We start from the raw sequence: 27,659 nt of genomic DNA on the forward strand, positions 1-27,659 counted from the left end.
TACTGTGTCTCACATATTTGGGGGCATGTATTTTTACAAGTAAATTCTGTTACATGCTCTTGGAATTATGTTAAATGCTAACATGTATGGTATAACTCAGTGAGTGACCTGTAGACTTTGATAATTAGGTAAATTAAGTCTGTATTTTTAAAATGCTAAAAGAAAGTAAAATTAAAGCAACATCCTTTTTATTAGATCTCATGATAATGGTAGTTATATTAGTAGTAATAATAAGATCTTATATGTGATGGGTTGAAGCTATATGGCTCCAGAAAAGTGTGTTCTTAAAGTTAATCCATTCCTGTGGATATGAGACCCATTGTAAGTAGGATCTTTGGGCAACTGTAAAGTTGTGAGTTCTTCATAAATGGAGGACTAAAAAGTACAGATGTAGGGAAAAAACCCTCAGAGACAGGAGAGGTGCTAGAGGCCAGAGGCTGGAAACAGCGGCACAGAAAGAGGCCCCAAAAGGCTAGGAGTGGCTTGAAGTGGAAGAGACCAGGCCTGGAGGAGAGCAGACTGGGTTTGTGCCCTCCCATGTGTTTGAACACCCACAGCTAAGATCTGAGAGAAAGTATCTTTAGGTGATGCTGCCATGTGCCTGATTACCCACAAGTGCCATTTGGTGAGATAGCATCTCTTGATGTTGCCTTGATTTCTTGATTTGGACACTTTCACAGCCTCAGATCTGGGTGGTTGTTTTTTTTTTTGAGGAGGTACTGGGGATTGAATCTGGGACCTCATACATGGGAAGCACATGCTCAACCATGAGCTATACCTGCTCCCCAGAACTGTAAGTTTTTAACCTAATAAATTCCCATTATAAAAGCCAACACATTTCTGGTATATTGCATTGGCAGCCTTTAGATTTCAAGACATTTTGTTTATGTAGAATTCTGTATTATCTCATATTTGCCTATAAAACAACCCTGTGATTTAGAAAGGACGATTGAGTTGAGTAAGGGTCACAGAAATTAAGTTAATTTAAATGTGGTTAGTAAGTTAAATAGACAGTACTCAAAGCCAATTAGTTCCTCCACCGTCAGTTTGAAGTAGACTATTTATTATCTACCAGCTTGTAATCCATGACTTTTCCTTACTTTAATGCATTTGAAATATCACTTTTGTAATATCCAAAAATAGACAATATTTAATGGGGCTGTCTGAAAGGCTTATAGTTTTTTCCCTTCTGTAATTGAAAAAAGTACTGTTATGTTTTTCTTTCCCAAAGAAAAAAATAACATTTGTACTTAAAAACAAAACAAAATAAAAAACACCTTTAGATATGCAGTTCATTTAAAATTACTATTTTATTTAGCAGATATCAGGAGTGTGAGGGGGACAGTGAAGATGGGAATGGGGAGTTATTATTTAATATGCACAGAGTTTCTGTTTGGGATGATGGAGGCTATGATAGCACTGCACTGTGACTGTAATTAATGCCATTAAAGTGGTACTTTAAAAATGGTTAAAATGATTCACTTTATATGAATTTGGCACTGCCAGAAGTATAGTTGTTCATGAATTTTATTAATGTGCTCCTGAGAGGGGACCCAGGAGGTACACAAATGCCCATTGAAATGCATTCCCAGGACCCTTTAAGGTATATGGGAGATATGCCGACTTGGCTCCATAAAGCTACTGCTTTTAAGTAGGAACACCTTGAAGTTCTCTTAAAGCATGTAGCTACACAAGATGTTGAAGAAAACATTTAGAAAGTTGCAGGGCATATCAGCATGGGTGTGTGAAGACCTGTAAAGGTTTGATTTGAATAAGTAATAGTTGCTGAACCTGGGACAGGTTTATTAAATGAAATTTCTAATTTGCTCAAGTTCTACCATTGTAGAATTAGTGACATTGTTGAAAATAGCACAGACTACATTGTTGGCTACCATTGAAGAAATGCATTTACTAAACAAAAGAATATTCTTCAATAGCTTGAGTCTTTATGTAAGTAAATTAATGGACAGGGTTGAACTCCCTTCACCTGATCTTGGACCAAGTTCTGCATTAAATCAAACATTCATGTTGGTGCATGAAGTTTTGGCATCTCATGATTCTTCAGTCATTCCATTAGATGCTCGTTAAGCTGATTTTGTGCAGGTTTTATCCTATGTCCTGGACCTTCTCCTCCAGATGTGCACCATCTCAGCTAGCAATTTAGGCTCCACCGACATGGCCACGTTCATGCTCAACTCTCTATTATGAAGACAATATTTAGCTCTGTTTGAATTCCCTGACAGGCATCTGGAAATGCTACAGTTTCAAATTAAAGCATATTTGGACACACTTATAAATGAGCAAGCATCTTATGTTTTAACTAGAGTTGACTTGAGTTACAGCTATAACACTGTACGTCAGCATAGACCTATTCTGAATAGGGCCAATGAGCTTATTTGCCCATCCTGAATTCTTTGGCACTGAAGGCTGCAGTAGTTCAGTTTGTTCATTATCTGCCAGCTCCAGGAAAACTGTTTATGCCACAGCTAAACTCTCTTCTAAGTGCCACAGTGAAAGACCAGATCATGAAAGAGTCCATCCACAATATTGGTCTGCAGAGCCTCCAGGGAAGTGTGTGCAGCTGTGATGAATCCAGCCAGTGAGTAGAGAGATCCAGAGAGCATTCTGCATCCATCGCTACGAAAAGTGCAGACACTTCTCTCCTGATTATCTTACTTGATTGTGTTAGTGGAATATGTTGTCCCTAAAACACTGAAGGTTTTCTTGTGTTTTAGTCTATTAACCTTTACACTGAAATTTGATACTTAGGATTTTCTTTGTATCCTAAGATCGTTGGTCTCAATAATTTTTTTGCTTTGGTCACCAAATGTGTGAGTGAGTGACCTATGTCGACCTTGGTTAGGGTTGTTCTGTAATGGGGCTGGAACATCTCTGCTTTCTGCTATTCACCTCTCCATCCATCTGCAGTTCCCTCTCTATTCTAGAACTTACATGTGTGGGAAAAACCGGTACAAGAGAGGTTCAAAGAATTTTTTTTTACTAGATTAGTTCTAAATTAATGGCACATGAAAAAATTTGTCTAAGCATAAGAATTAATAGTATTCAGGATATAACCCAATAAAATGTCCCTTTACCTAAAGATTCATTTACTTTCTTATTAGTTATTAATGTGAGTAGAAATATTTAGTCACTTTTCTTTAAGCTGGCCCATGTCTCTAACAGCAGATTGTGCTGCTGATGTACATAGCTGTAAATCTCCTATTTTACTTTAGGAAACAGCATAATTAACTATACACACTTTTTTTTTAAAGATTTATTTTTTATTTCTCTCCCTTTCTCCCCCCCCCCCCAAGTTGTCTGCTCTCTGTGTCCATTTGCTGTGTGTTCTTCTGTGACCATTTCTATCCTTATCAGCGGCCCCGGGAATCTGTGTTTCTTTTTGTTGCATCCGTCTTGCTCTGTCAGCTCTCAGCGTGTGCGGTGCCATTCCTGGGCAGGCTGCACTTTCCTTCGCGCTGGGCGACTCTCCTTATGGGTGCACTTCTTGCACATGGGGCTCCCCTGTGTGGGGGACACCCCTGTGTGGCACGGCACTCCATGTGCGCATCAGCACTGTGCATGGGCCAGCTCCACACAGGTCAAGGAGACCCGGGGTTTGAACCGCGGACCTCCCATGTGGTAGGCAGACACCCTATCCATTGGGCCAAGTCCGCTTCCCAACGATACACATTTTTATGCAATTTTAAGTATACCTTGAGACAAAAGAATAAAGAGAAAAGTAATTTGAATTGATTGGGCTCCACTCTGAGATCCCCTGATCTGGGCTCAAGGCATAGATTAGATCTTTCAGTGAGTTTTGGATGCTACATGCCTCTTGGAGTGTGAGCATCCTATGTTTGTGCCAGTCTAGTATTTAAAGATAGGTGTTTGTCATACAATTTGGACCCTAAATCCAATCAACTACAAATTTTATCTAGTGTTCAAACCAAAGAATTGATGACCTCCTCCAACACTAGGGAAAAATTGCTGGAGGAACAGTCACTGGTAGACAGAGCATCTGCCTGCAGGGTGGCCCCTTACAAACAGTGATTGGGGCTCTGACTTTAGAATTTCACCCTATGTTTCAAAAATCACCATGTTTTTAAAACATAAATCTCAATGTGCTTGTGACTTGCCTTTGTGCAAGGTTGCTGGGAAAATTCTTACTAGCATATCTTCACTTCTGGTTAATCTATAAAAAGAGGTAATAAGTCCCTAAATTATGAATGACAAAACTGAGGCCCAAGATAGAAACTTGATGAGGTTAAAATATTTTGAAAAGTGCTAACATAAAATTAGCATTTACAGTACATAGCCATTTACCTATCTGCAGTTTATAATTATACTAATAAAATTATTTTGGAATGAGAACAATTATATCTCATTTGTTTTGGTATAAATCTATTTTTAGTCTTTACCCCTCAATGAATATGGTTGACATATAAAATATAGAATATAAAGTGTGATATAAATCAAATGCTTTAATTATTTAATTTATTTGTACTGTGAAAAAAGACACCTTTCCATTAATGAATGCTTAATTTCTAGAAAAAATGAATTTCTCATTTTTACCTGGTTTTCTCAAATAAAATGTAAAAGTAAAAAAGAAAGAAACCTTTTTTTTTTATAACTTTCATCCTTCATAAAACATTTTTCTAGTGGTTAAAAGCTAAGATTTTGCTTTCACATCTTTTTATCAAAGTCCCCAAAGCAATGAACATTAAATGAGTTGCCTTGCTATATTACATTTATTTTTGTGAGTTGTTTAGATTTTGCATTTTAGTAAGATTATTAAAATAAAAATTTAACTTTAGCTCTGAAGTATCATCTTTATTTCTGTTTGATTTTTCTTGTTTCTTTTGGATTAATAGATTAGTATTTGGCATGGTTGCCCAGATATTACTGAAATTATAGTTACAGTTCAGTGGATAGAATTGATAACTATCAGAAGAATTTTACAGCCAGTTTACAGAGGCTGTTCATATCAGTGGGGAATATACCCTAAAGAAAACTAAAGTATTATTGTGGTCACATCCAGTCCTTGTCATTATGCCATGAAAGCCTTGGGATTTGTGATCACAACAATGGGCTTACCCTGAACTGTGGTATAACCTTTGCATGAACCTTTCAAATTTTTACTTTAGGAGATGATACACTACATTTTTACCATGTTACCTGTCTTTAAGTCCCATCTGTCTAATTATGTGATAAAGATTAAATTTGTCAGCAAATCAAAAGAAAATGTAAATTGTGTGTATCTCTATCTTCTGTCAGTGTTGTTTACTTATTTTCCATTGATGTTTTTAATAATTGCTGAACGTGTTTTTTATCTAGGGCTAAATGTTCTGTTCTGATAAACATAAAACATACTCAAGTTTGTAAATGTGCATTAAAAGTATTAGAAGGGGCAGATGTAGTTCAAGTGGTTGAACGCCTGCTCCCCATGTACGAGGTCCTGAGTTTGATCCCTGGTGTCTCCTAAAAACATACAAACAAAGAAACAAATGAAAAAAAACAACTCTCATTGGGACCCAGATGTAGTTCAGTGATTGAGGGCTGGCTTCACATGTACAAAGTCCTGGGTTCAATCCCTGGTACCTCATAAATTTAAAAAAAGTATTAAAAGGACATCATCTTTGTCAACTAAATTTCATCTGTCAGAGGAGATAATTTTAAACTAATATTTGGAATTATATCAAAGCATGGTTCTTGGGAAGATGCTTTTATATAAGATGGGATTCTACTGTAGAACTTGAATGCTGTCATCATCCACAGTGACAGTGAAACAGTCTATATATATATATATATATATATATATATATATATATATATACTTACTAATTTATTTTGTCATGTATTGGTACACTTCAGTTGAGGATAGCATTTTATTTCATAGTAAGAGGGTGTGATGGTTGAAGCCGTATGAACCCCAGAAAAACATGTTTTTAAATTTTATCTATTCCTGTGAATGTGACCCCATTGTAAGTAGGACCTTTTGATAAGGTTACTTAATTTAAGTTATGGCCCATCTCAGTAGGATTGGTCTTAATCCCATTCCTGGAATCCTTTGTAAATGGACTGAAATTCAGACAAAGAGAGAGAAAGCCACAGAAGCAGGAAGCAAGAAGCTAAAATTATCATGTTCTTTTTAAATATTTGCTAATAGAAAAAGAATGTTTTTTTTTTCCTCCTGGAAAAAAGGCTAAACTTTGTAGCTTGGCATTCAAGACTTTCCACAGTTTGACCCTATCTACTTTTCCAGCTTTTTTCCTCAGCCCATTTTATATCCCTCTTTAAATCAATTAAATTGTAATTCATTGATCATTGGGAACAATGATATATACATTTCAGTCTCTTTACTTCTTCTTAAACTATTGCCCTTTTCAGGACTATTTTAGTCTTTCCCCTGTTTTTATTTAACTTTCAGTTTAAATACCGTTTTGCAATCATTCATTCAGCAGATTTTTACTGAATCCCTAATATGTGTCATACACTGTAAATAGATTTTGGGTTGTAATGATGACCAAGAAACAAAGTCCTCAGTCATGCAGGGCCTTCAATTTAGTGTGTGGTACATGCAAGCAGATACTTAAAATGCAATGTGATGAGTGCTATATTAGGGAATTACAGTGTATTATATTCTTTTCCCTAAAACTTTTACTGACTACCCCAACGTTTAAATATTTTCTCCTTTGAACTCCTAGGTGCTGTTTGTTTCTACAACCTATTTGTCTTCAATAAGTGTACCTCTTCTCTCTTATTTGCCAGCTTAAATCTCACTTCTTCAGGGAGGGGGAAAAAATCCATTTCTTTATATCCCAAATCCTAACACAGTTCTTTGCAAAGAGTAAGAACTAAATAAATGTTTTTTCATGATAGTGATGTGTTATATTACCCTTCATAAATGATTAGGGCTTAAATCAAATAACCAGTTAAATAAATTAACTTCTTATAAAGTTAAATCTTTTAATAAATTGGTAACATTTACATTCTATTTCTATTTCTCCTCATAGTAAATACTTCCTACCATTTTGTTTCCTTGATATGTAATATCAGTTGATATATTTATAGTTTTTTTAATCATTATTGAAATATATATAAATTTGTAACCACCAATTCAAGTGTATAAGAAATGGCACAATCTGAATTCAAACCTTCCTATTACTAGGCTGGTGGTACATTCTTTTGTAGTCTTTAGCGGGGTAGTATGGGGACCTCCTTTCCTCAAAGTGTGAATGAGAATCCAGTCTTCCGTGGTATCTAGAAAATTGGTCCTCACATCTTTAGTCCATCTGGGTTCATCAGACATATATCCTTATTTGCTAAACCACATGTTCTTTTGGAGGCAGGTGACTCTGAGGTTATATCAAGCTTGGATTAAGAAATATTTGGCTATGCCAAAAGTCCTGGTGCCACCAGTTTAACTTCCCTAGTGCATAGGGCATATTCACCAAGTACAGTTGGAAAGATTGTTCTCTACGTTAGGTAACTTGACTCAGGGAAGAAACAGGAGCTGAAATCTAGCCGGTGTTCCCTCAGGACTGCATGAGTCGGAAGGGAGTTCCTTTATCTAACTCAGACTAAGGAACTGGGTGGGCAAGTAGTGACTTTGATCACTACTCCCCATCTTCAGTTCCTGCCTAACCTGTACATTCTGTGTTTCTCCCCACAGGCTGAAAGAAAACTGGTACTTTTGAGAACCTTGTCCTGCCCCCACTTTACCTCAGTCTTGGGGAAAATGTTCTCTTCTTTTCCTTTCTTTACTTTTAACACTCCTCTTCCTGGACAACTAACATCATCTTCTCTAAATGCTTAGACTTTCACAAAGTATAGGAAAAGAGAGTGTCTTCTAGATGCGTGTGCTCTGGACCCTTCAAATGTCTTTGAAAAAGAAAGTGTCTGGCTACTTGCTTAAAATTGGGAGAGGTTAGTGAATAAAAATAGAAAGAGGAAAACGTAAGTTTATATCAGTAAATTTTCAAGTGAAATATTAAGCTTAATTTTTAATTAATATTGTTTTAGAGGAAATAAAAAATAAAATCTAAGTTGTCAATATTTTTAAAAAGTAACAATGATTTATTTTCATAATGTTGCCGATTTCCTCTAGGTTCTTGGCTAAGCTACAAAAAAATGAATTTTAAGAGCAAGCCAGTTTAGTTAGGTCAGTAATTTATTAAGGAACTGAGAGAAGAAAAATGGGAGAAAATTACAGAGTAAGGGTCCCAGATAGAGAGGAAAGGCTGAAAAGAGATAAAGAGGGCTGATTTGCAGACTACAGTTTCCCCGTACAGATTACAAATGCCCAGGTTTTGCTTGTGTGCTGTCCCAGGCAAGAAAGAGAAAGGCAAGAAAGGCAAGAACAGGGGTGGGGGTGGAAGGGTATGGGTGGGGGATTTCAGCCTTTGCCTCTGCTTTTTGAACTGTTAATTACTCCACCCCTTTGCTAATGACAGGAGAGGAGTCCCTGCTGTTTGCTGTTTTGATTGATTATCCCACCCATCAATCCACCAGGAGGGTCCAATGATAAGACTCCTGGAGAATATTCGGGGCTTGTCCTGGCTTCAGGAGGAAATCTCCCAATGGGGTTTCTCTCAGGGTCTTCCAGTTGCCATCTTGTGGGATATTGTGGCCACGTGTTCAATGGCTGCAGTTTTTCTGCCAGGTTCCAGATCCTTCTATTGAGTCCTAATCTAGCCTGCCTCAGTAATGAATTTCCATGTTTACATAAAATGGCCAGGAGCAAAATCTGATTCTTTATTAATTTAGAATTTATAAAAGAACCAATGGAGATCATTTCTGTTTTGAGCAAATACAGTTTTGTCCATTTATTTAGTAACCTGATTAAAATGAAAAATCTACAAATAAGATAGAGAAAAATATGCAAAAATTATAAGAATTTTGGTCCTATACCTTAAAAGATTTAAGGCTCTATTTTCATGACAATTTCTATGAAATATCAGTTGTTCCATTTCTGCTTTTGAGGCTTGGTCTAGATAAAGAGTACTTTTTTTATATATATATCCATTAATACCATAGTAGAAATAAGGAGAGTGTAAAAAGGGGCAAAGGGACAGTAGGAGAATAGGCAGGGGTGTTGCATAATGCTAAATGTGGTCTCTACTAGTTATACCTTATCATGACAATATGAATAAGACAGTTTTTAGCCTCAAAGAGCTTTCAGTTGAGCATTGGATAGATGGAAAGCCACAGTGATAAGGATGCAGCTTCAGGTATAAAGGGACCTGAACTCTAGTTCCAACTCTGAAACTGACTCAGTTAGTACTATATGTTATAAGTGACAAAAAGCCTAACTCATAGTGTATTTTTTTTTTTACAGATTTATTTATTTATTTATTTCTCTCCCCTTCCCCCCACTCCACCCCTGTTGTCTGTTCTCTTTGTCTATTTGCTGCATCTTCTTTGTCCGCTTCTGTTGTTGTCAGCAGCACAGGACTCTGTGTCTCTTTTTGTGGTATCTTCTTGCTGCGTCAGCTCTCCGTGTGTGCGGCACCATTCTTGGGCAGGCTGCACTTTCTTTTGCGCTGGGCAGCTCTCCTTACGGGGCATGCTCCTTGCGCGTGGGGCTCCCCTATGCGGGGGACACCCCTACACGGGGGACACCCCTGTGTGGCAGGGCACTCCTTGCGCGCATCAGCACTGCGCATGGGCCAGCTGCACATGGGTCAAGGAGGTCCGGGGTTTGAACCGCGGGCCTCCCATGTGGTAGACAGACGCCCTAACCACTGGGCCAAGTCCACCACCTCTCTCATAGTGTATTAACCAAAGAAAGAAATTTGGTGGCTAATGTAAAATTCTCTGGGCTGATTTTTAGAGAAAAACAAATTTAGTGCTTAATTTCCATAGTTTCTAGGGCTCATCTCTTGGCCTTGCTTTCTCTGGATTTCTCTGGGTTGACTCCATTCCCAAACTGAGTATATCCTTACCAAATATACATGTAGAATATGTATCCTTCCCAAATATACATGTAGCCACTAGACAAGAGTCTGAGACTTTTTTATAAGATGACTATGGCACAAAATTTCCCATCTTTACATCCCCAATTTGATGTATGGGAGAGAAAACAGCTCTTTTATTGACTCTCATTTCATTATGTACTCATGCCTGAACTAATCACTAAGACTAGGAGTGTGACACACTTATTGGCTTATGCCTAAAGCTGAGAGTAGATTCAAATTCACCCCTAAGTATATAAACTGAGAAAAGAGAGAGGGTAGTTCCCCAGAGGAAAAAAATTGATAATAATTACCAAGGAAGAGGAAATGGATGTACAGTGACCAAAAAACAATAGTGACCATTACACTTACCATAACTTCTTTCTACTTGTTTCCTCATTTATAAAATAGAGATGCTAATCCTTCTTTGTGGAGTTATTTTGAGGTGTTCAATAAATGGTAACTTACAAGTAGAGACAAAACTTACTGTAAGAGAGGTCATGGGTGATAAATGCATAAGGAACAAAGAAAGGTATAAAGCTCTAAACTTTGATACAGTACAAATCCATAAATGGAAAAAAAAACCCACAGTGTTAAAGGAAACACCAGTTAAAGTAGATTATGAAACAATATTTTCAGACTGTGGAGAAGCATTTTAGCAAATTCAAAGTTTATAGAATGGTTTCATATTTAAGACTACTTTAGCATGTTATTTCCCTATAAATAATCTGTTGACAAATTATTTTCATCTATTCATTAGAACAGTTCAAAATAAATTCTGTATTTGATACTTTTATTCTGTTAATTTCTTTGAAAGGAATAAGTTTACTCTTTATATGAAGCTCTATTTATTTTCGATAGCTCCCCAGTAATTTTTAACTAATTAGATTTTACTTTGTCCAGATTCAGTTTACTTTCACTTACTGTGAACGTAATTTTTTTACATAAGTAGATGTAGGTAGGAGAAAGCATGCCAGACTGCAAGAGTGATTTGATATCTTCCTCTACACTTTGCCAGTTGTCACTGGGTATGAATATTTGTTTACTACTATTTTGTACCGTTTCCTGTGCTAAACACTTTACATATGTTAGTGAATTTTATTTTACCAGATGAATATGAAGAAAACTTTACCAGGTAACCACACTCACTTTTTCATGATCAGGTTTGCATTTTAATAAATGTGGTGTTAGGAATTTTCTAAAAATGTGCAAATATATGATTCTTAGTCTTGACATGAAGTCTTAGTTGTACAATATATAGAAAAGTAAATATTTTGATGAATATTATACCCTCCTCCCCTCTTACCCTGTTCCTAACTTCCTTCCCCCTTCTACCTTCTTATCCTACTTAGAAAATGAGGCACTATCGAACATAGTTGAGCAAAGGGACTATGTGGTAATATTTTAGGTAAATGTTGGTATTCTGTGGTTTAGCCAAATCTGTGGCATCAATACATTCTTAACCTGGCTGTGTTGTAATGAGACAAACAAGGAAAAGTAAATAAATTTGGGAGAGCATAAAAATGTGAACATTGATTCCTTCTTGACCCTCCTTGTTGTAGAACAAGGCTTGGGGAGAGCAACTCTCCATGTAACGTTCTTATTCATTAGCACAGATATATGGAGTAAAAATATAACATTTTAGTAGAATTCCTCAAAGGTGGAAATTCATTAAAGGCACACTTTAGCAAATTAATAATAAAAAGTCATGAAATTATTTACCTTTATATTGAATAAATCATATTTATAGCATTTTTAAAATTATTTCTGATTGGATTAATGTTATTTGTATAATAAATACTTTATTTTTTTCCAGAACTAGTTGTTCTATAATGAAAAATTCAAAAGTTTATGTTTAGTTTAGTTTTTTTTTAATCATCTGCAATATATGTTAAAAGCTTATGTTTGGGGAATTGTGAGAATATGGAGTAGGACTCTCCAGGAATTGGTCCCTCTACCAGAACAACTATTACACAGGAGGGACTATCTGAATCAACCCTTTTGAAACTCCTAGTTTAGTAGAACACTGTGCAACATCTAAAGAAGAGTGGGAGAAAGAGGCTGGTAAATTGAGGTAAATATTAGTGAATTTCACTGTCTATGCAGGGGCTACCATCTCCCATCCTCCAACCTCATGGCAGGCAGCAGCAATGTACTCAACCTTTACTTCTGATGCAGCTTGCTGGTGCCAAGGTGGAATATATTAACAAAAACCTAGTTTCCCAAGATCTAGGGTGTGTGGTTTGATCACTGATCTCTGGTTTATTGGCTACTTTAGATCACTAGGGACCTGGCTCTAAGGTTGACGATTGTTCCATTCCTCCCTAAGCAAAAGCAGCAGAAGAAACTTAAAGACAGTAATCTCCCTCAAAACTACGGAAAACAGTTAAAGAGTTGCCTTTACTGGGCAAGTGCTGAATCCAGACAATGCAGGCCATAGGGGAAGTTCCTGGCACTGTTGTTGGACCTTTCACCCTTCCCCAGGGCAGTGTAGAGCTGGCTGGCATTCCCATTATGGGTCCCTGGCCTTGTTCCAGTTGAGAAATACTACCCTGGGAAATTCCTCTCTGGCTTGCCCCCCTTCCCAGAGTTTGCCCTCCAGGAAAAAACAGAATAGGACAGCAAAAGTGGTGAAAGAAACAATTAAGTCAAACAGAGTGGGCAAAGGCTTACTTAAAGCATGTGGTCTCTCTCTAAGCCAAACTCAGCATATAAACACACAACCTCCCCCCTTCCCTCTGAAGGTGGGACATGACTCCTGGGGATGAGCCTCCTTGGCATCAAGGAATTATTACCAAGCACCAACCAGCAGTGCATCTGAAAAAAGACCTTGAGTCTAAGGGGGAAGTGGTAAATACAAATGAGTTCTTATGGCTAAGAGATTTCAAAGTGAGTAGGGAGGTCATTCCAGAGTTACACTTATACATGTCTCAGCAGGTTCTCATTGACTGCCATACTAAACAGTGCTTCAAATTGCGAGGCTCTGAAGGGCTCTAGGGATATCCAGAAACTATACACAGGGCAGACTGCTTGGGAATTCTGCACCCTGTCAGTGGCCTTACTTTGGAATTTATGCTCCCCAGTATAACAGAGTTAGACTCATTTATTGGTTCTCTACACGTGACTCTTCTGCCCCTTTTATTCGAACCCATAATTAGCACTGCAGTTGATAAATATATGTCCCAGAGACTTAAATATTTGGTCTGTCCCTGTGCCATTTGAGCCCTAAATTTCAGCAGAGTTGCAACACCTACTCTCCAGTTCATTGGACTCATGTAAGACAACTAACAAGGAGATGATGATGTACAATGACCATCCCAAGGAATAGAAAGTGACTGCAATTGCAAGCAAGATAGCTGTATCCCTCTTCCCCATGGGATCTAAGCCCTCTCTCAATTAGAAGCAGAGTATGTATCACCATCCCCAAATTCTCAAGATTGGGGAGTGAATAATGGGCTAAAGGAGACCAATTATTCTTCTATAGACTTATAATTATTCTAACCATAGAAGAACTCTTATCATTGATGTAAAGACAGTGGCCACCGGAGCTGCTGAGGGATGGGCGAGGGCAGAATAGATGCAATATGGGGTGTTTTGGGGACATTGGATTTGTTCTGCATGACATTGCAGTGATGGATACAAGCCATTGTATATTTTGTCATAACTTACAAAATTGGACAGAACAAAGTGTAAACTATAATGTGAACTGTTGTCCATGGTTAGTAGCAATGCTTCAATATGGGTTCATCAGTTGTAATAAATGCACCACACTAATGAAGGATGTTGTTAATGTGGGAAAGTGGGGGGAAGAGGAGGGAGTGGGCCAGATGGGAATCCCTTATTTTTTTTTGTAATATCTATTTAATCTAAAGTTTCTTTTAAAAAATCTTTTTAAAAAGCATTATTAAATGTTTAAGTCCTGCTTTGGATGACCCAGGAGTGGGAGAATGTCTGTTTCCTCAGGAATTGAGAAGGCATTCAAATACCTGAAAATGGAGAAACCCCTAAAGCCATTAGCAAGCACAAACCTAGGATGAGACACAGACTCAGAAAAGACAGGGAGACCCTGTACTTTGCATTTGCCTTGGTTGACCTTCTTAATAGGAGGGCTAACTGTGAAGGAGAATAAGCCAAAGCAAGTCATGAAAGATGTTGTTGTTGGGTTTTTGTTTTTCTGTGAGTTTTGTTTTTTTTATTATTGGTTCATTTGGTTTTGTGAGCTCCTGGCACTCAAGAAAATCTGTCATATCACTAGCTGCATACAAACTCAAGAAACAGACATCTTAGGGACTAAATCTCAGAATTAACATTTAAAAATATTAAATTGTACATAATCTAGAGGAAGATTCCAAGACAAAGAAACAGGAAATGATGGCCCATCGAAATGAAGAGGATGAAAATCCAGAAAACATCAATGAAGAAGAACAGACTGTGGGCAAAGCAGGGAAAGACAAAAAAATCATTTTTAGGATACTCAAGGGGATAAAGGAAGATACATAAAAGGAGCTAAAGTATATCAGGAAAATAATTAATGAACAATATGGGAATCTCAATAAAGAGAAAAATTTTTTAAAGGAGCCAAAGACTGGAGTTGAAGACCATAATAACTGACACGTAAAATTCCCAGGAGGATTTCCAGAGCAAATTGGAGCTGGCAGAAGAAAGAATCAGTGAATTTGAAGACAAGACAATTCAAATGAGCCTGGCTGAGGAGAAGAAAGAAAAATAATTATAAAAAATAAAATAAGCCTAAGAGAATATATATAAAGAAATCATAAAATTCAACAACTAAACAATCAAGCAACTGACTAAAAAAATTGCGCAAGTCACTTTAATAGACATTTCTTCAGAGAAGATATACAAATGGCTGAAAATCACATGAAAAAATGCTCAACATCATTAGCAACTCAAAATCACAATGAGATACCATTTAATACTCACTGGACTGCTTTTTTTTTAAGATTTATTTTTTATTTATTTCTCTCCCCTTCCCCCGGCCCCCTCCCCCCGGCCCCCTCCCCAGTTGTCTGTTCTTTGTGTCCATTCACTGTGTGCTCTTCTGTGACTGCTTCTATCCTTATCAGCAGCACTGGGAATCTGTGTTTCTTTTTGTTGCATGATCTCGTTGTGTCAGCTCTCTGTGTATGTGGCGCCATTCTTTGGCAGGCTGCACTTTCTTTCGCTCTGGGCAGCTCTCCTTATGGGGTGCACTCCTTGTGCGTGGGGCTCCCCTATGCAGGGGACACCCCTGCGTGGCAGGGCTCTCCTTGCATGCTTCAGCACTGCACATGGGCCAGCTCCACACAGGTCAAGGAGGTCCAGGGTTTGAACCGCGGACCTCCCATGTGGTAGGTGGATGCCCTATCCATTGGGCCAAGTCCACTTGGCTAGACTGCTTTTATAAAATGGAAAGTTACAAGTGTTAATGCATCATTAGCATCTCAATAATGAGATACTTTTTCATACTCACGTATATACTCACTATAGTATAATATAGCCATATTCACTAAAATGGCTAATAGTATAAAAATAGAAAGTTGTATTAAGGTTTGGAAAGATAGTAGCACCTACTCATTGTTGGTGGGAATGAAAAATGATACAGCCTCTGTGGAAGACAGTTTGATAGTTCTCAGAAAGTTAAATATGAAATTACCGTATTACCTGGACTCCTATACCCAAAACTGTTGAATGCAGGGACTCAAACAGATACTTGGACACTGATTTTCATAGTGGTATTACTCATGATTAACAAAAGATCAAAATAACCTAAGAGTTCATCGACTCTGAATGGATAAAGCGTGATATATACACAGAACAGAATGAAGTTCTGATACATGCTACAAATGAGCGAACCTTTAAAACATGATGTTGATTGAAGTAAGCCATACATAAAAGGAAAAATATTGTTTGAGCTCACTGACATGAAATAATTAGATTAAGCAAGGTCGTAGTGTCAGAAACTGGAATATAGGTTGCCAGGGTCCTGGATGGAAGTAGTGAATGGTTAATTAATGTTTAAATGTATAGAGCTTCTATTTGGGATGATGGAAAAGATTTGGTAATGGATATGGTGGTGGTATAAAACATGGTGAACATACTTAACAGGACTGAATTATGTATTTGATTGTGGTTAAAAGGGAAAATTTTAGGTTGTACATAAGTTACTAGAATAAAATAAAAATTTTGAAAATCCATGGGACAGTAAAACATAAACAGTGAACCCTAGAGTAAACACTAATGCCATGAATGCGTTAATAATATGGTAGTATATGGAACCTTGATATCTTATGCAAGATTTTTCTGCAAACCTACAACTTCTCTAATCAAAAGTTTTTAAAAACTTTAAAGCTTAAATTTAAATATTTTTGTCTCAAGTATGCTATGTAAGTAGAACCCATGCTTACTTGATGATTAAGGGTAAGACTTTAGATTTAGACAAAAAATTGGTCCAGGTCCAAAATTTATGTGTATTAGCTGAGTAACCTTGAGCAACTTATCCTCTTTGAGCCCTTCGTTTATTTTTTTAAATGGAGGTGATACAGAATTGTTGTGAGGATTAAACATGATTAGGTTTATTAGGAGTTTATCTTAGTACCTGGCTCAAACCACTTGATAAGTATTAGCTCAAACAAAATTGCCATGGTTTTTATCTGCATAAAACAACACAGCATTTGTCTCTCCCCCTTTTGTCAATCAGACATATACGTCATTTTTTTAGGACAGATTCTTAAAATTTTCTCTGATTACTGTCTAATTCCATTTATGGTTAAACCTTTAACAGGGTTATTTTTCCTGTTTGCTTTGATTTATTTAATTTAGATATTTTTCAAATCTAATGACCAGGTGGGCATAGGGCATTTGGAGAACAAGCTCATTTTTATTTTGCTTAGTCAATTATTGTGATTGTAAACAAAGGATGTACAATTCAAAGTCAAGCAGCATTTTAGATGATGGAGGTGATAATAGCTTAATTCCTGCTGGATCTTTTTTTTTTTTTTTTGTCTTTGCTCTGGCGACTTCATACTGACCTTGTCCAAAATCTGATGACCTCCCTATTTTACTCAACTGTTTGGAAAGCTGGGCCTGCCATAGCTGGCCCTGAGGGGGTATCTGAAAGACCACTGAGTCACTGACCCATGTCAAGACTGGATTTCAAGTCTGATCTGCAGGGCCTCTGAAATAGTAATACATGGGGTTTATTGCAGACAAAAGCCTAACTGTCTGCATATTTCTGCTTGCTAAATGTCCTATTAAAGTATATTTAAAGTGTTCTTATTAAATTCATATATTTATTTTCCTCAGTTTCTTTTGCAGAATGTTTTCTAGATGAATTATATATGTTCATATTTTTTCAGAATTAGTACCTTAAAACTAAACTTGAATGTTTTGAAATGTGAAGAAAATATACAGTTAAACCATGGCTAGATAAAATGTATTCTCTCTGGATGATGAGGGGACCAACACAGTGGCATCATAATGCTTATCTTATAACATTTTTTTTTTCCTGGCAAAAATTCCATATATCTTTTAGAAAATCTAGTTTAAGCTGTCATTATTATTATGTGATCTCTGCTTATGTCTTTTCCAAACCTTAAATATTACTTGAATGTTTGTGATTCAAGAGTCTTAAGCCTATGAGATATGTCTTGAAGGAAAGTGTAAAACCAACTAGTAGGTCAAGTTTGATTGGCCTATCTTATTACCAAATTTTGTATTAGGGATATGATAAGAAAGGGGAAATAAATTCTGCTGTTTATTTTGTAGTTACTCTGCAGAAGAGGAAATGATCAGGCCCTTTTATGAAGATCTATTCAGTACCCTACAATTTATAATACATTGTCTTTTTTTTTTTTATATAGGAGTTGATCCCTGAATTTTATTATCTCCCTGAGATGTTTGTCAACTTCAATAATTATAATCTTGGAGTGATGGATGATGGGACAGTAGTGTGTGATGTCGAACTTCCTCCTTGGGCCAAAACTGCAGAAGAATTTGTTCGCATAAATAGATTGGTAAGATAGTAATCATCTTTTCTGTCTTCATGAAATTCTCCAAAGTCCTTTCATGGATTGGCATATAATTATTAGCTCTTGCTCTTTAGACAAAGCTGTAGTTGATACGGATAACTTAAAGTGATAAAGCAGTCTGTGCATCTGTATATACTCTGATGATCAAAATTTATTGAATTTATACGTATAATGGTTTATTTTACTTTTTTATGCAGGAATTTAGGTTACTTTATTATACATATATATGTTAAATTAAAGTTATATGTGAAAGCTACAAATGAAACTGGAATTTCATGTTTTTTCAAACATGGGTTCTTATATGGAGAAAGAAACATAACTCTGTGTTCCAGGTTGGGAGACTGCTACACATTTTGGTAATAGACACAAAATTTTGTATTGTATTTTGTATATCTCTTTTAAAAGAAATCTTCATGTAATATTTAGAATATGAGAACTTTTAAAAGCATGGTTACCAGAGTGCTTATAAACAACTTAGTATCCTCTTTAGTGAACTTTTATATATATGTATGTATATATAGTTATATATATTTATATATATAGTTTTTTATTTTTTTAAAAAGATACTTAGGTTACATAAGTGGTACATAAAAAATTTAGGGGATTCCCATATGCCCTGCTCCCTACTCCCCCCCCCCCATTTTTTCCCCACATTAATGATATCCTTCATTAGTGTGGTACATTTGTTAAAATTGATGAATACATTTTGGGGCATTGCCATTTAGCATGGATTATAGTTTACACTGTAGCTTATACTCTCTCTTGCACAATTTTGTAAGTTTTGGCAAGATATATAATCACCTGTTTCTGTCATTTGCAGTGTCATTCAGGACAATTCCCAAGTCCCCCAAAATATCCCCACATTACACATATTTTTCCCTCTCCCTCCCCTCAGAATCTCCGAAGGCTACTGCCTCCACATCAGTGATATAAATTCTTCTATTGCTAGAATCACAATAAATCTATAGTAGAATACCAGTAAGTCTACGCTAGTCCTTTGTTCATTCCCCAGTCCTGAGGATTCTGGGATGGTGATGCCCATTCCACCTCTAATTGAGAGGGGGCTTAGATCCCCTGAGGCAGATGGATGAGATTATCTTGCTTGCAGTTGCAGGCTCTCTCTGTTCTTGGGATGGTCATTGTCCATCATCATTTCCTTGTTAGTTGTACTAGGTGAGTCCAATGAACTGGAGAGTAGGTGTTGCAACTCTGTTGAGATTCAGGGCCTTGAGTGGACTTTTTAATGTCCTCCATATATAGGGTCTGTATTGTTATATGAAGAAGTAAGATGAATTTTCCTTTTTGCTGTTTAAATTTTATGAAAATTTGGAAACTGGAAGCATTATTCTCAGTTTTTATTAATAAAGTGGACCCTAAATTGCTTTGTTTTTAATTTTGCAATTAAACAAGGAAAATTACTGCCTTTTGGTTTTCTAGGTGGCATTTCTTTTGGTTTTAAATTGCTTCTCATACCAATAATTAGTTATGTTTTAATCACATCTTCCACACCCTAATTACAATTGCATTATTACTGAAGTTTCACATTTTATAAATATACTGGCAGTAATGCAGAGAAATGGAAAGAACATAAGCTTTGTAGTTAGACTAGATTTCCCAATCCTGGATAAATCACATTGCTAATAGTGGGACTTCAGACAGTTTAACCTTTCTGAGTCTTGGTTTCCACATTTGTAAGTTAGAAATTATGAATACAAAATTGAAATTATGTATGTAAAATACCTAAAATATTATCTGACTTAAACAAAAGGCACTTAGCAAAGGAAACCTATTAGTATACCTATTATTATTACTATATCACATTTTTATGGTACATATTACATTGTACTTTTACTTCAAGCATTTTTTAAGGTTCTCATTAAAGTACTGGGATTTAAATCAAACCCAGGATGAAGTTTAGCCTTGAAAGGTATTGAAGTAGATATCAGACTTATAAATGTATCAGTTATGTATGGTAGTGTTGGGTTTTGTCCAGGTATGAAGTGACTAGAAGGTACATTCATTCAATGTTTTTTTTATTTTATCATTATCTACAGATTTTAATAGCATTATTGAGGTATAATTTACATGCTATAAAATTAACTTTTTTAAAAAAACTCACAGTTCAATGAGTTTTAGGAAATATTTATAGTTGTAACGATTACTACAATCTAGCTTTGAAATACTTATATTACTCCAAAAAGTTTCCTTATACCTGTTGGTAGTCAGTTCCTGCTCCTACTTTCAACCCCAGGCAACCACTGATTCTGTCTCTATACTTTTGCGTTTTCTAAAAATTTTATGTAGATGGAATCATATAATACCTAGTCTTTGTGTACCTAATTTCTTTCACTTAGTCTGATATTTTTAAAATTTATCCATGCTGTTGCTTATACTGATAGTTATTTTTGTTGCATTGTACTCCATTGTATGGGTATAACACTTTTTATTTATCTATTTACCAGGTGATGAACATTTGGGTTGCCTCCAGCTTGAGGTTATTAAGAGCATTTACATAACGATTCTTTGTGTGAACATCTGTTTTCATTTTTCTTGGGTAGATTCTTGGAGTGGAAATACTGGGTCATAGAGTTAAAATATACTGTAACATTTTTCATTCCCACCAAGAATATGTGAGGTTCTAGTTTTTCCATATTCTCATCAAGACTTGGTGTTGTCCCTTATTTATTTTAGCCATTCTAGTAGGTATCTCATGATTTTAACTACATTTGCCTAATGACTAATGATATTTAACATCTTTTCATGGATTTATTTGCCATTCATATTTGTTCTTTTTTTCAAAAGATTTATATCTTTATTTATTTTATTTCTCTTCCCCTCCCACCCCCCCAGTTGTCTGCTCTCTGTGTCCATTCGCTGTGTGTTCTTCTGTGACCACTTCTATCCTTATCAGTGGCCCTGGGAAGCTGTGTTTCTTTTTGTTGCATCATCTTGTTGTGTCAGCTCTCCCTGTGTATGGCGCCATTCCTGGGCAGGCTGCACTTTCTTTTGCACTGGGTGGCTCTCCTTATGGGGCGCACTCCCTATGCATGGGGCTCCCCTACACAGGGGACACCCCTGTGTGGCAGGGCACTCCTTGCACACATCAGCATTGCGCATGGGCCAGCTCCACACGTATGAAGGAGGCCCAGGGTTTGAGCCGTGGACCTCCCGTATGGTAGGCAGATGCCCTATCCATTGGGCCAAGTCTGCTTCCCCATATTTGTTCTTGAATGAAGTATCTAGTCAAATCTTTTGCACATGTTTTACATTGGGTTGCTTACCTTTTGATTATTGAGTTGTAAGAGATCCTTATGTATTCTTGATAAAAGTCCTTTAACAAGTATTTTTAAAATATTTTCCCCAGTCTGTAGCTTGCCTTTTTATTTTTGACTGGTGCCTTTTGAGTCACCATTAAAAAATATTTTTATTAAATATCAGATAGTTATAAAATAATATCTATATAAATATATGAAAGATATAAAGAATCATTACCATTCTTGAGGAAATGTTTTTAAGAAAAAATTTAAACCATGTTTTGATCATTTTATCATTTAAACACTTTTTCTTAAATATAATTAAAAATAGTGTCAAGGGAACTAGCTCTTTATTAATCATTGCCCTAATTTGTATTATCAAAAGTACAGAGTTTTATTAGTGTGCTTTCTTTGCTTTAAAAGAGGTCAAAGGAGGAAGAAAGTTTGAATATGGTATTTTTAAAGCTTTTTACCAGTATTTAGACAATCAAGAAAATGTAGTTGTATAATTTGATATACACTTGCATGACAGTACTTCCCAACTCTACTTCCATTACGTTTTTACCTCTGAAGAGGCAGATCTATTTGGGAGAGGTTTCCCATAGGCTCCAAGGAAAAAAAGGTAGCAGTTTACCCAAATGTTTTCTAATCAGATCTGTTTTTTAGCTGCTCATGCTCTAAATTTAGACATGGCTAAATTATATGCAAATTAATATTTTACAGTACTAACCCTACCTTTATTTAAATTAATACTGTTTACTTAACATTTTCTCCTGCTTCCTTTTTCCATGACTTTTACAGATGCCTTCATAGTTTAGACTCTGAATAAACCCACATTCCCAAATAGAACTATATGAAAATTTGCTGCACCCCCCAAGAAAAAGTTAGTTGTAAATTAAATGCAAATATATAAAATAAGTTTTGGATTTCTGATGACTTTCATTTATAAAATAAAAAAGATACTAGGTTTTACTTCCCTGCTTCTTTCTATAAAAATATCTCATTCTTTCTCTCAAAAATATTTTTAAAATATTTATTAAATACCTATGATGAACAAATCTTTGCCCCCAGTACAGTCTGGAATTATTCATTTTATGATTCCCAGTTAACTTTCTATAACTGATTAAATTCTTGGTATGGTATTTTATGTATCTGTTAGCATGTTATCACATATGGGTTGTGCCCCCCTCCTCTTGGTTTACCTCTTCAAGTCCACAGATTTTATGCAATGATTGTAGCTCATGAAATGCATACTACTTTGATCTGTGACCTTTTTGTGGTGCTAATCGGGTTCCTGATATCATTATACCTTACTCATTAATCATATTTCCTGCAGCCCGTCAAGCAGCCAGACAGCCTAAGTCCCTGTTTTCAGCCCTCTGTTGGCAAGTTTCTGCTTTTCCAGATTATTACAGACGATACTTTGGCTTCTCATAACCAGAGCCACATCAAGCTGTGTGTTACAATTAAAGTCAGATGGTCCTCAGGTTGAACAGGGATATAGTGTTGCAGCTGTCTCTCTTTCTGGAACAAACCAGCACCAAGAACAGATGATCTATGGGACAGTGAATAATAACAGATTGTACACTACTTGGTTGGTAGCGGGGGATCACAAAATTAATTAACGGACATACTCATTTTAAGATACCCAGCACATTCTTCTTAAGTATTTGGTTGCCTAAATGTTAATTCAGGGGGATAGGATTTATTTTTAGGAACAGGATTTTGATGGTGTATCAGTAATGTTACATTTTATGGTTCTTAAAGGAGTATAACTATTTTACCTAGTCATTTTCATCCTCTGAGACATCTATAAATAGACGATTTAAATGTAAGATTGATAAATTGGCTAAGTGGTGAAGTTATTTATGGAAAATAATACCCTACATATTTTAGAAGGATTATTCTTTCAGGAAAATAAATTAAATTTTCTTTGTTCTGAACAACTAGAATCAGGACAAAAATCAAAACAGACCTTTCAGTATTAACTAAATCCCAGAGGTTGGACTTTGTTATCTAATTTTATCTGGGCCAGGAGAAAACATTTTTATTCCAAATACTACTTAGGAAATATAAATGAGAAACAGGAATTTCATATTTCCAAATAATATAAAACTGTATGAATTCAGAATGCTTACCATTTATCTTTTTATGTTATAATGTCAGTGTTATGGACCTATATTGCTTCTTTTTAAAAAAAAAAGATTTATTTTATTTCTTTCTTTCTCCTTCTCCCCCATTGTCTGCTCTCTGTGTCCATTTGCTGTGTGTTCTTCTGTGTCCATTTGCATTATCCAACGGCACTAGGAAACTGCGTCTCTTTTCTGTTGCGTCATCTTGCCGCATCAGCTCTCTGTGTGTGGCGCCACTCCTGGGCAGGCTGTGCTTTTTTTCATGCTTGCGGGGCACACTCCTTGCGCATGGAGCACCCCTACACAGGGGGCGCCCCTGCAAAGCATGGCACTCCTTGCGCGCTGCAGCAGTGTGTGTGGGCCAGCTTACCACACTGGTCGGGAGGCCCTGGGGATCAACCTGGACCCTCCATATGGTAGGCGGATGCTCTATCAGTTGAGCCACATCCCCTTCCCCTATATTGCTTATTATAACCCTTGAATTTTAAGTTGAATGAGAGACAAAGAAAACCTTACTCTGGGCAGTAATGATAGGACTATTTCTAAAAGTTGGTGAAATGTAACATTTTGTTTTTGATGAAGGAAGTTTAATTTATTTAAATTATAATAAAAGTAATTCATTTATTTAATATGTATTTATTAAGTGCCTATATGTACAAGCCCTGTTAGACTCAATAAACAAGACAGACAGTATCCCTACTGTTTTGGAGATAACCTCCTCTTTGATAACATAGGTAGCTGAAATGAAAAGCTTTTCAAAATTGAAAGGGGAGATGAATTTAGCAATGGAAGCTTTCTATTAATGAATTGTCCTGAAATTACTTGTTAGAATTACATTTGCTTCCATGTATCTTCTGAAGCTTTTCTGTCTTCTACTTTTTCATTATGGTGATATGAATATTCACTTGCTTGAGAAAGTGAAGAAAAAATAAAATGAGTATGTTACCTCCTTTCCATTGTCATCAGAGACCGTATGGGAAATCAAAAGATGTGTTCATTTATTTATATTATTTTCTATGAGAAAAAGATAAAATTTCTCTACCAACTTTGTTTTTCCCTACCTATTGCTAACATTTAAATCTATTCAACGTAAACCTTTATAAACCTCTTTTCACTAAATGAAAGTAGATTAATCTTTTCTAATTTTTCCTTTAAATAGAAAATTTACAATTCTCAAATAATGACAGCATAGTTGAGACTAAGAATCCCATGCTCCCTAATGAAAGAATATGTGTGTACATAAAGCAAGACCTGTTGCCTAAGAAAGCTGAGTTTACAGTGATGTAACAATTAGATTACTGTAATGGATATGCTCCAAATTACAAAAATTTAAAATATTGTAAAGTTGAAGGTTTCATTAAGATTTGAGAGGGGTTTCACTTTTTTTCACATTTTTTCACAACCTTGTTTCACTTATCTGATAAAAATGTAAGTAAAAAATGTAGTTTCCTAAAAGAACTAACAAGGCAACTTTTTTTTTTTTGGTAATAGAAATGTTGGGAGCTGATATGCTTTTTATTTTTATTTTATTTTATTTTTAGATCCTGTAAATATTTTATTAGATTCATACTTAAGTATTTCATTTTTTGGTGGTTAGGTAGCTTATTGTGCTTTATTTATCTATTTATTTATTTATACTTTTTTATTAAAGTTAATAGATCACAAAGAATGCTACATTAAAAAACATAAAAAGCATAAGAGGTTCCCTATATAACCCACTCCCCATCCCCCCACCCCATCAGTTTTGTAAATTGTATTTTTTTGAAGATGTATACATTACCCAAAAAAGTTACATTAAAAAACATAAGAGGTTCCTGTAAATCCCCCCACCCCCCACCCCACTCCTCCCACACCAGCAACCTCCCCCATCGTTGTGGCACACTCATCGCACTCAGTGAATGCATTTTGGAGCACTGCTGCACCACATGGATAATAGTTTACCCTGTAGTGCTTTTTAAATACTATTTCTTTTCCACTTGCCTTTTCATTTTCCACATTGATAATGATATGACCAACAATGTGATTAGAAGATATCGGTGGTAATAATTATTCTAAACTATGGATGTGTGTCCCTCACCCCCAGTGATCTGATTTAAATCAATGGAGGAACTGAGAAAGCCACGTATGAAATTAAAAATATATATATAAAATCGCTATTGTTTTGCTTTGCTTTTGAGTCATGATATGTAATTTATTGTGATGTTTTAATTAGGAAGGATGACACTTAAGTAAGTGGGGAGAGGGTGTACTATGTTAATAGATTGTTCATTCTTCCCAAATTCAACTAAGTTCAATGCTAAAACCAATCCAACCAGAGCCAACAGGTTGTTTTTGTTTGTTTGTTTGGTAGAACTTTACAAACTGACCATTAAAGATAAAGGGCCATTTATAGCCAATATACTTTCTACGAACAACCCAGATTTTAGAAGATTTGCTTTACCAGTTATCAAGAATTATCATAAACTACAGTGTGAGGACAGATTAGGGCAAGTAGATTAAAAGAAGTCAACAGAAACCCTAGAAACAGACCAGTACATATAAAGAAATGTTGCCTGTTTATAGAGCTAATGTTGCAGATCCGTAGGGAAAGGAAGAACTTTTCAATTTGAGGTGCTGGAATAATTGGTTATTAAGATGGAACAGCAATTGAACTTGGAAGCGTATAACCCAAATAAGAATGAAAATTTATTAAAGATTTAAATGTGAAGGCAAAACTATAACTTTTAAAAGCTAGTAGAGGAGAATTTCCTTGTGATCTTGGAGTAGAGAAAGATTTCTCATATAATATAAAAAGGTGAAATAGGGTATGTTACATTTATTGATTTTTGTGTATTAAACCAACCTTTCATTCTTTGAATATATCACATTTGGCTGGTTAAATCCTTTTATGTTGCTAGATTTTAAGTTTGTTTTGTTTTGATGTTTTTTGAGGAATTACTTTTATTTTGAGGATTTTTGCATTTGTATTCATGAGTGATACTGGTTTGTGTTTTTCTTTCCTTATTATATCATTATCCGGCTTTAGTATCAGGGTAATACTGGTCTTGTAGAATGATATGTGACAAGTTTTCCCCTCTTTTCTATATTCTGAAAGCATTTGTGAAGGAATGGTATCCCTTCTTTAATAGTTCATGGAATTCACTACTGGAGGCATCTCTACCTGGGCTTTCCTTTTTGGGAAGATTTTTAGTTAACCAGATCAATTTCTTTACTTGTTATTGATATATTCAAATTTTTCAGTTTCTTCTGATATGTTTCAGTAACTTATATCTTTCAAGGATTTTGTTCATTTAAACTAAGTTCTCTAATTTATTGGGATTAAGCTGCTGATAGTATTCCTTATAATTATTTTAATTCCTATAAGATCAGTAGTGACATTATCATATTTACTCTTAATTTTGATAATTTCTATCTTTCTGTTTTTTATCATCGAGCTAAAGATTTCTCAATGTTGTTGATCTTTTCACAGAGCCAACTTTGGCTCATTGATTTTTCTCTACTTTGTTCCTATTTCCTTTCATTGATTTTTCACTTTAATCTTCATTATTTCTTTTTTTCTGCTTGCTTTCTGCTTAGTTTGCTCTTCTTTTACTAGATTCTTAAATTGGAAAATCAGGTTTTTGATTTGAGTTCTTTCTTCTTTCATAATATTGACTTTAACAGCTATAAATCCCCAGATTTAAAAAGTTCTCCCATAGACTCAAAGTTTACACTTTCAAATAACAATGTTTTTCACCATTGCCCTTGAAAAATATTTTGATGAAATGGGTTATGCATATTCCTACCTCTTAAACAAAGGGTTTTAGACTCAAATAGGTTTTTTTTCTGTAATACACATGTACTTAAATATATTCTATGTCATCCCTGAAAGTTATTGAGATGTATAGAGTTTTTTGTTCCTCATCTAAAATAATCCACTTTGCTCTGCTTTCTTTTTAATATTTCAGTTTTTTTTTCTTGTGTCACCTGTCACTTTTCTGTCAGAGTTTCCATCTTCTTTTGATCAATTTTGTTAAAAAACATATATAGGAAGGTGAAAGCCTGAAAGATGACTTGTTTTCTCTCATCATTAAAATTCATAATCCTTGTCCTTGCTTTCTCATGGCTTTCAGTTGCCTTGAGCTTGACTGTATTCTAGATACCCCAAGTACCTGAAATTTTAAATTTAGATAAATTACATATTTGCTGCATTTTGTTTAATGATGTATTAATGTGCTATATATAGGCAAAATAAAATGAAATGATAATCTTTCTAAGTATGCTACATTAATGATAGAAAAAATCCAAATTCTT

The 27,659-nt window shown here is 35.5% G+C and overlaps 1 protein-coding gene and 1 pseudogene across 4 annotated transcripts in view; both read left to right on the forward strand.

The window, feature by feature from the left end:
* LRBA (LPS responsive beige-like anchor protein) overlaps positions 1-27,659 on the forward strand; it is an 891,557-nt gene that overhangs the window by 716,854 nt on the left and 147,044 nt on the right. For all 4 annotated transcript variants that reach the window (XM_058282502.1, XM_058282620.2, XM_058282452.2 and 1 more), the window contains exon 47: positions 17,813-17,965. In XM_058282502.1, the coding sequence (XP_058138485.1) occupies positions 17,813-17,965 (153 nt within the window). The remainder of the gene's footprint in view (positions 1-17,812; positions 17,966-27,659) is intronic.
* On the forward strand, positions 1,484-2,667 carry LOC139439271 (conserved oligomeric Golgi complex subunit 6 pseudogene; annotated as a pseudogene).

This window comes from Dasypus novemcinctus, chromosome 1 (genome assembly GCF_030445035.2).
Source record: "Dasypus novemcinctus isolate mDasNov1 chromosome 1, mDasNov1.1.hap2, whole genome shotgun sequence".
NCBI classification, from domain to species: domain Eukaryota; kingdom Metazoa; phylum Chordata; class Mammalia; order Cingulata; family Dasypodidae; genus Dasypus; species Dasypus novemcinctus.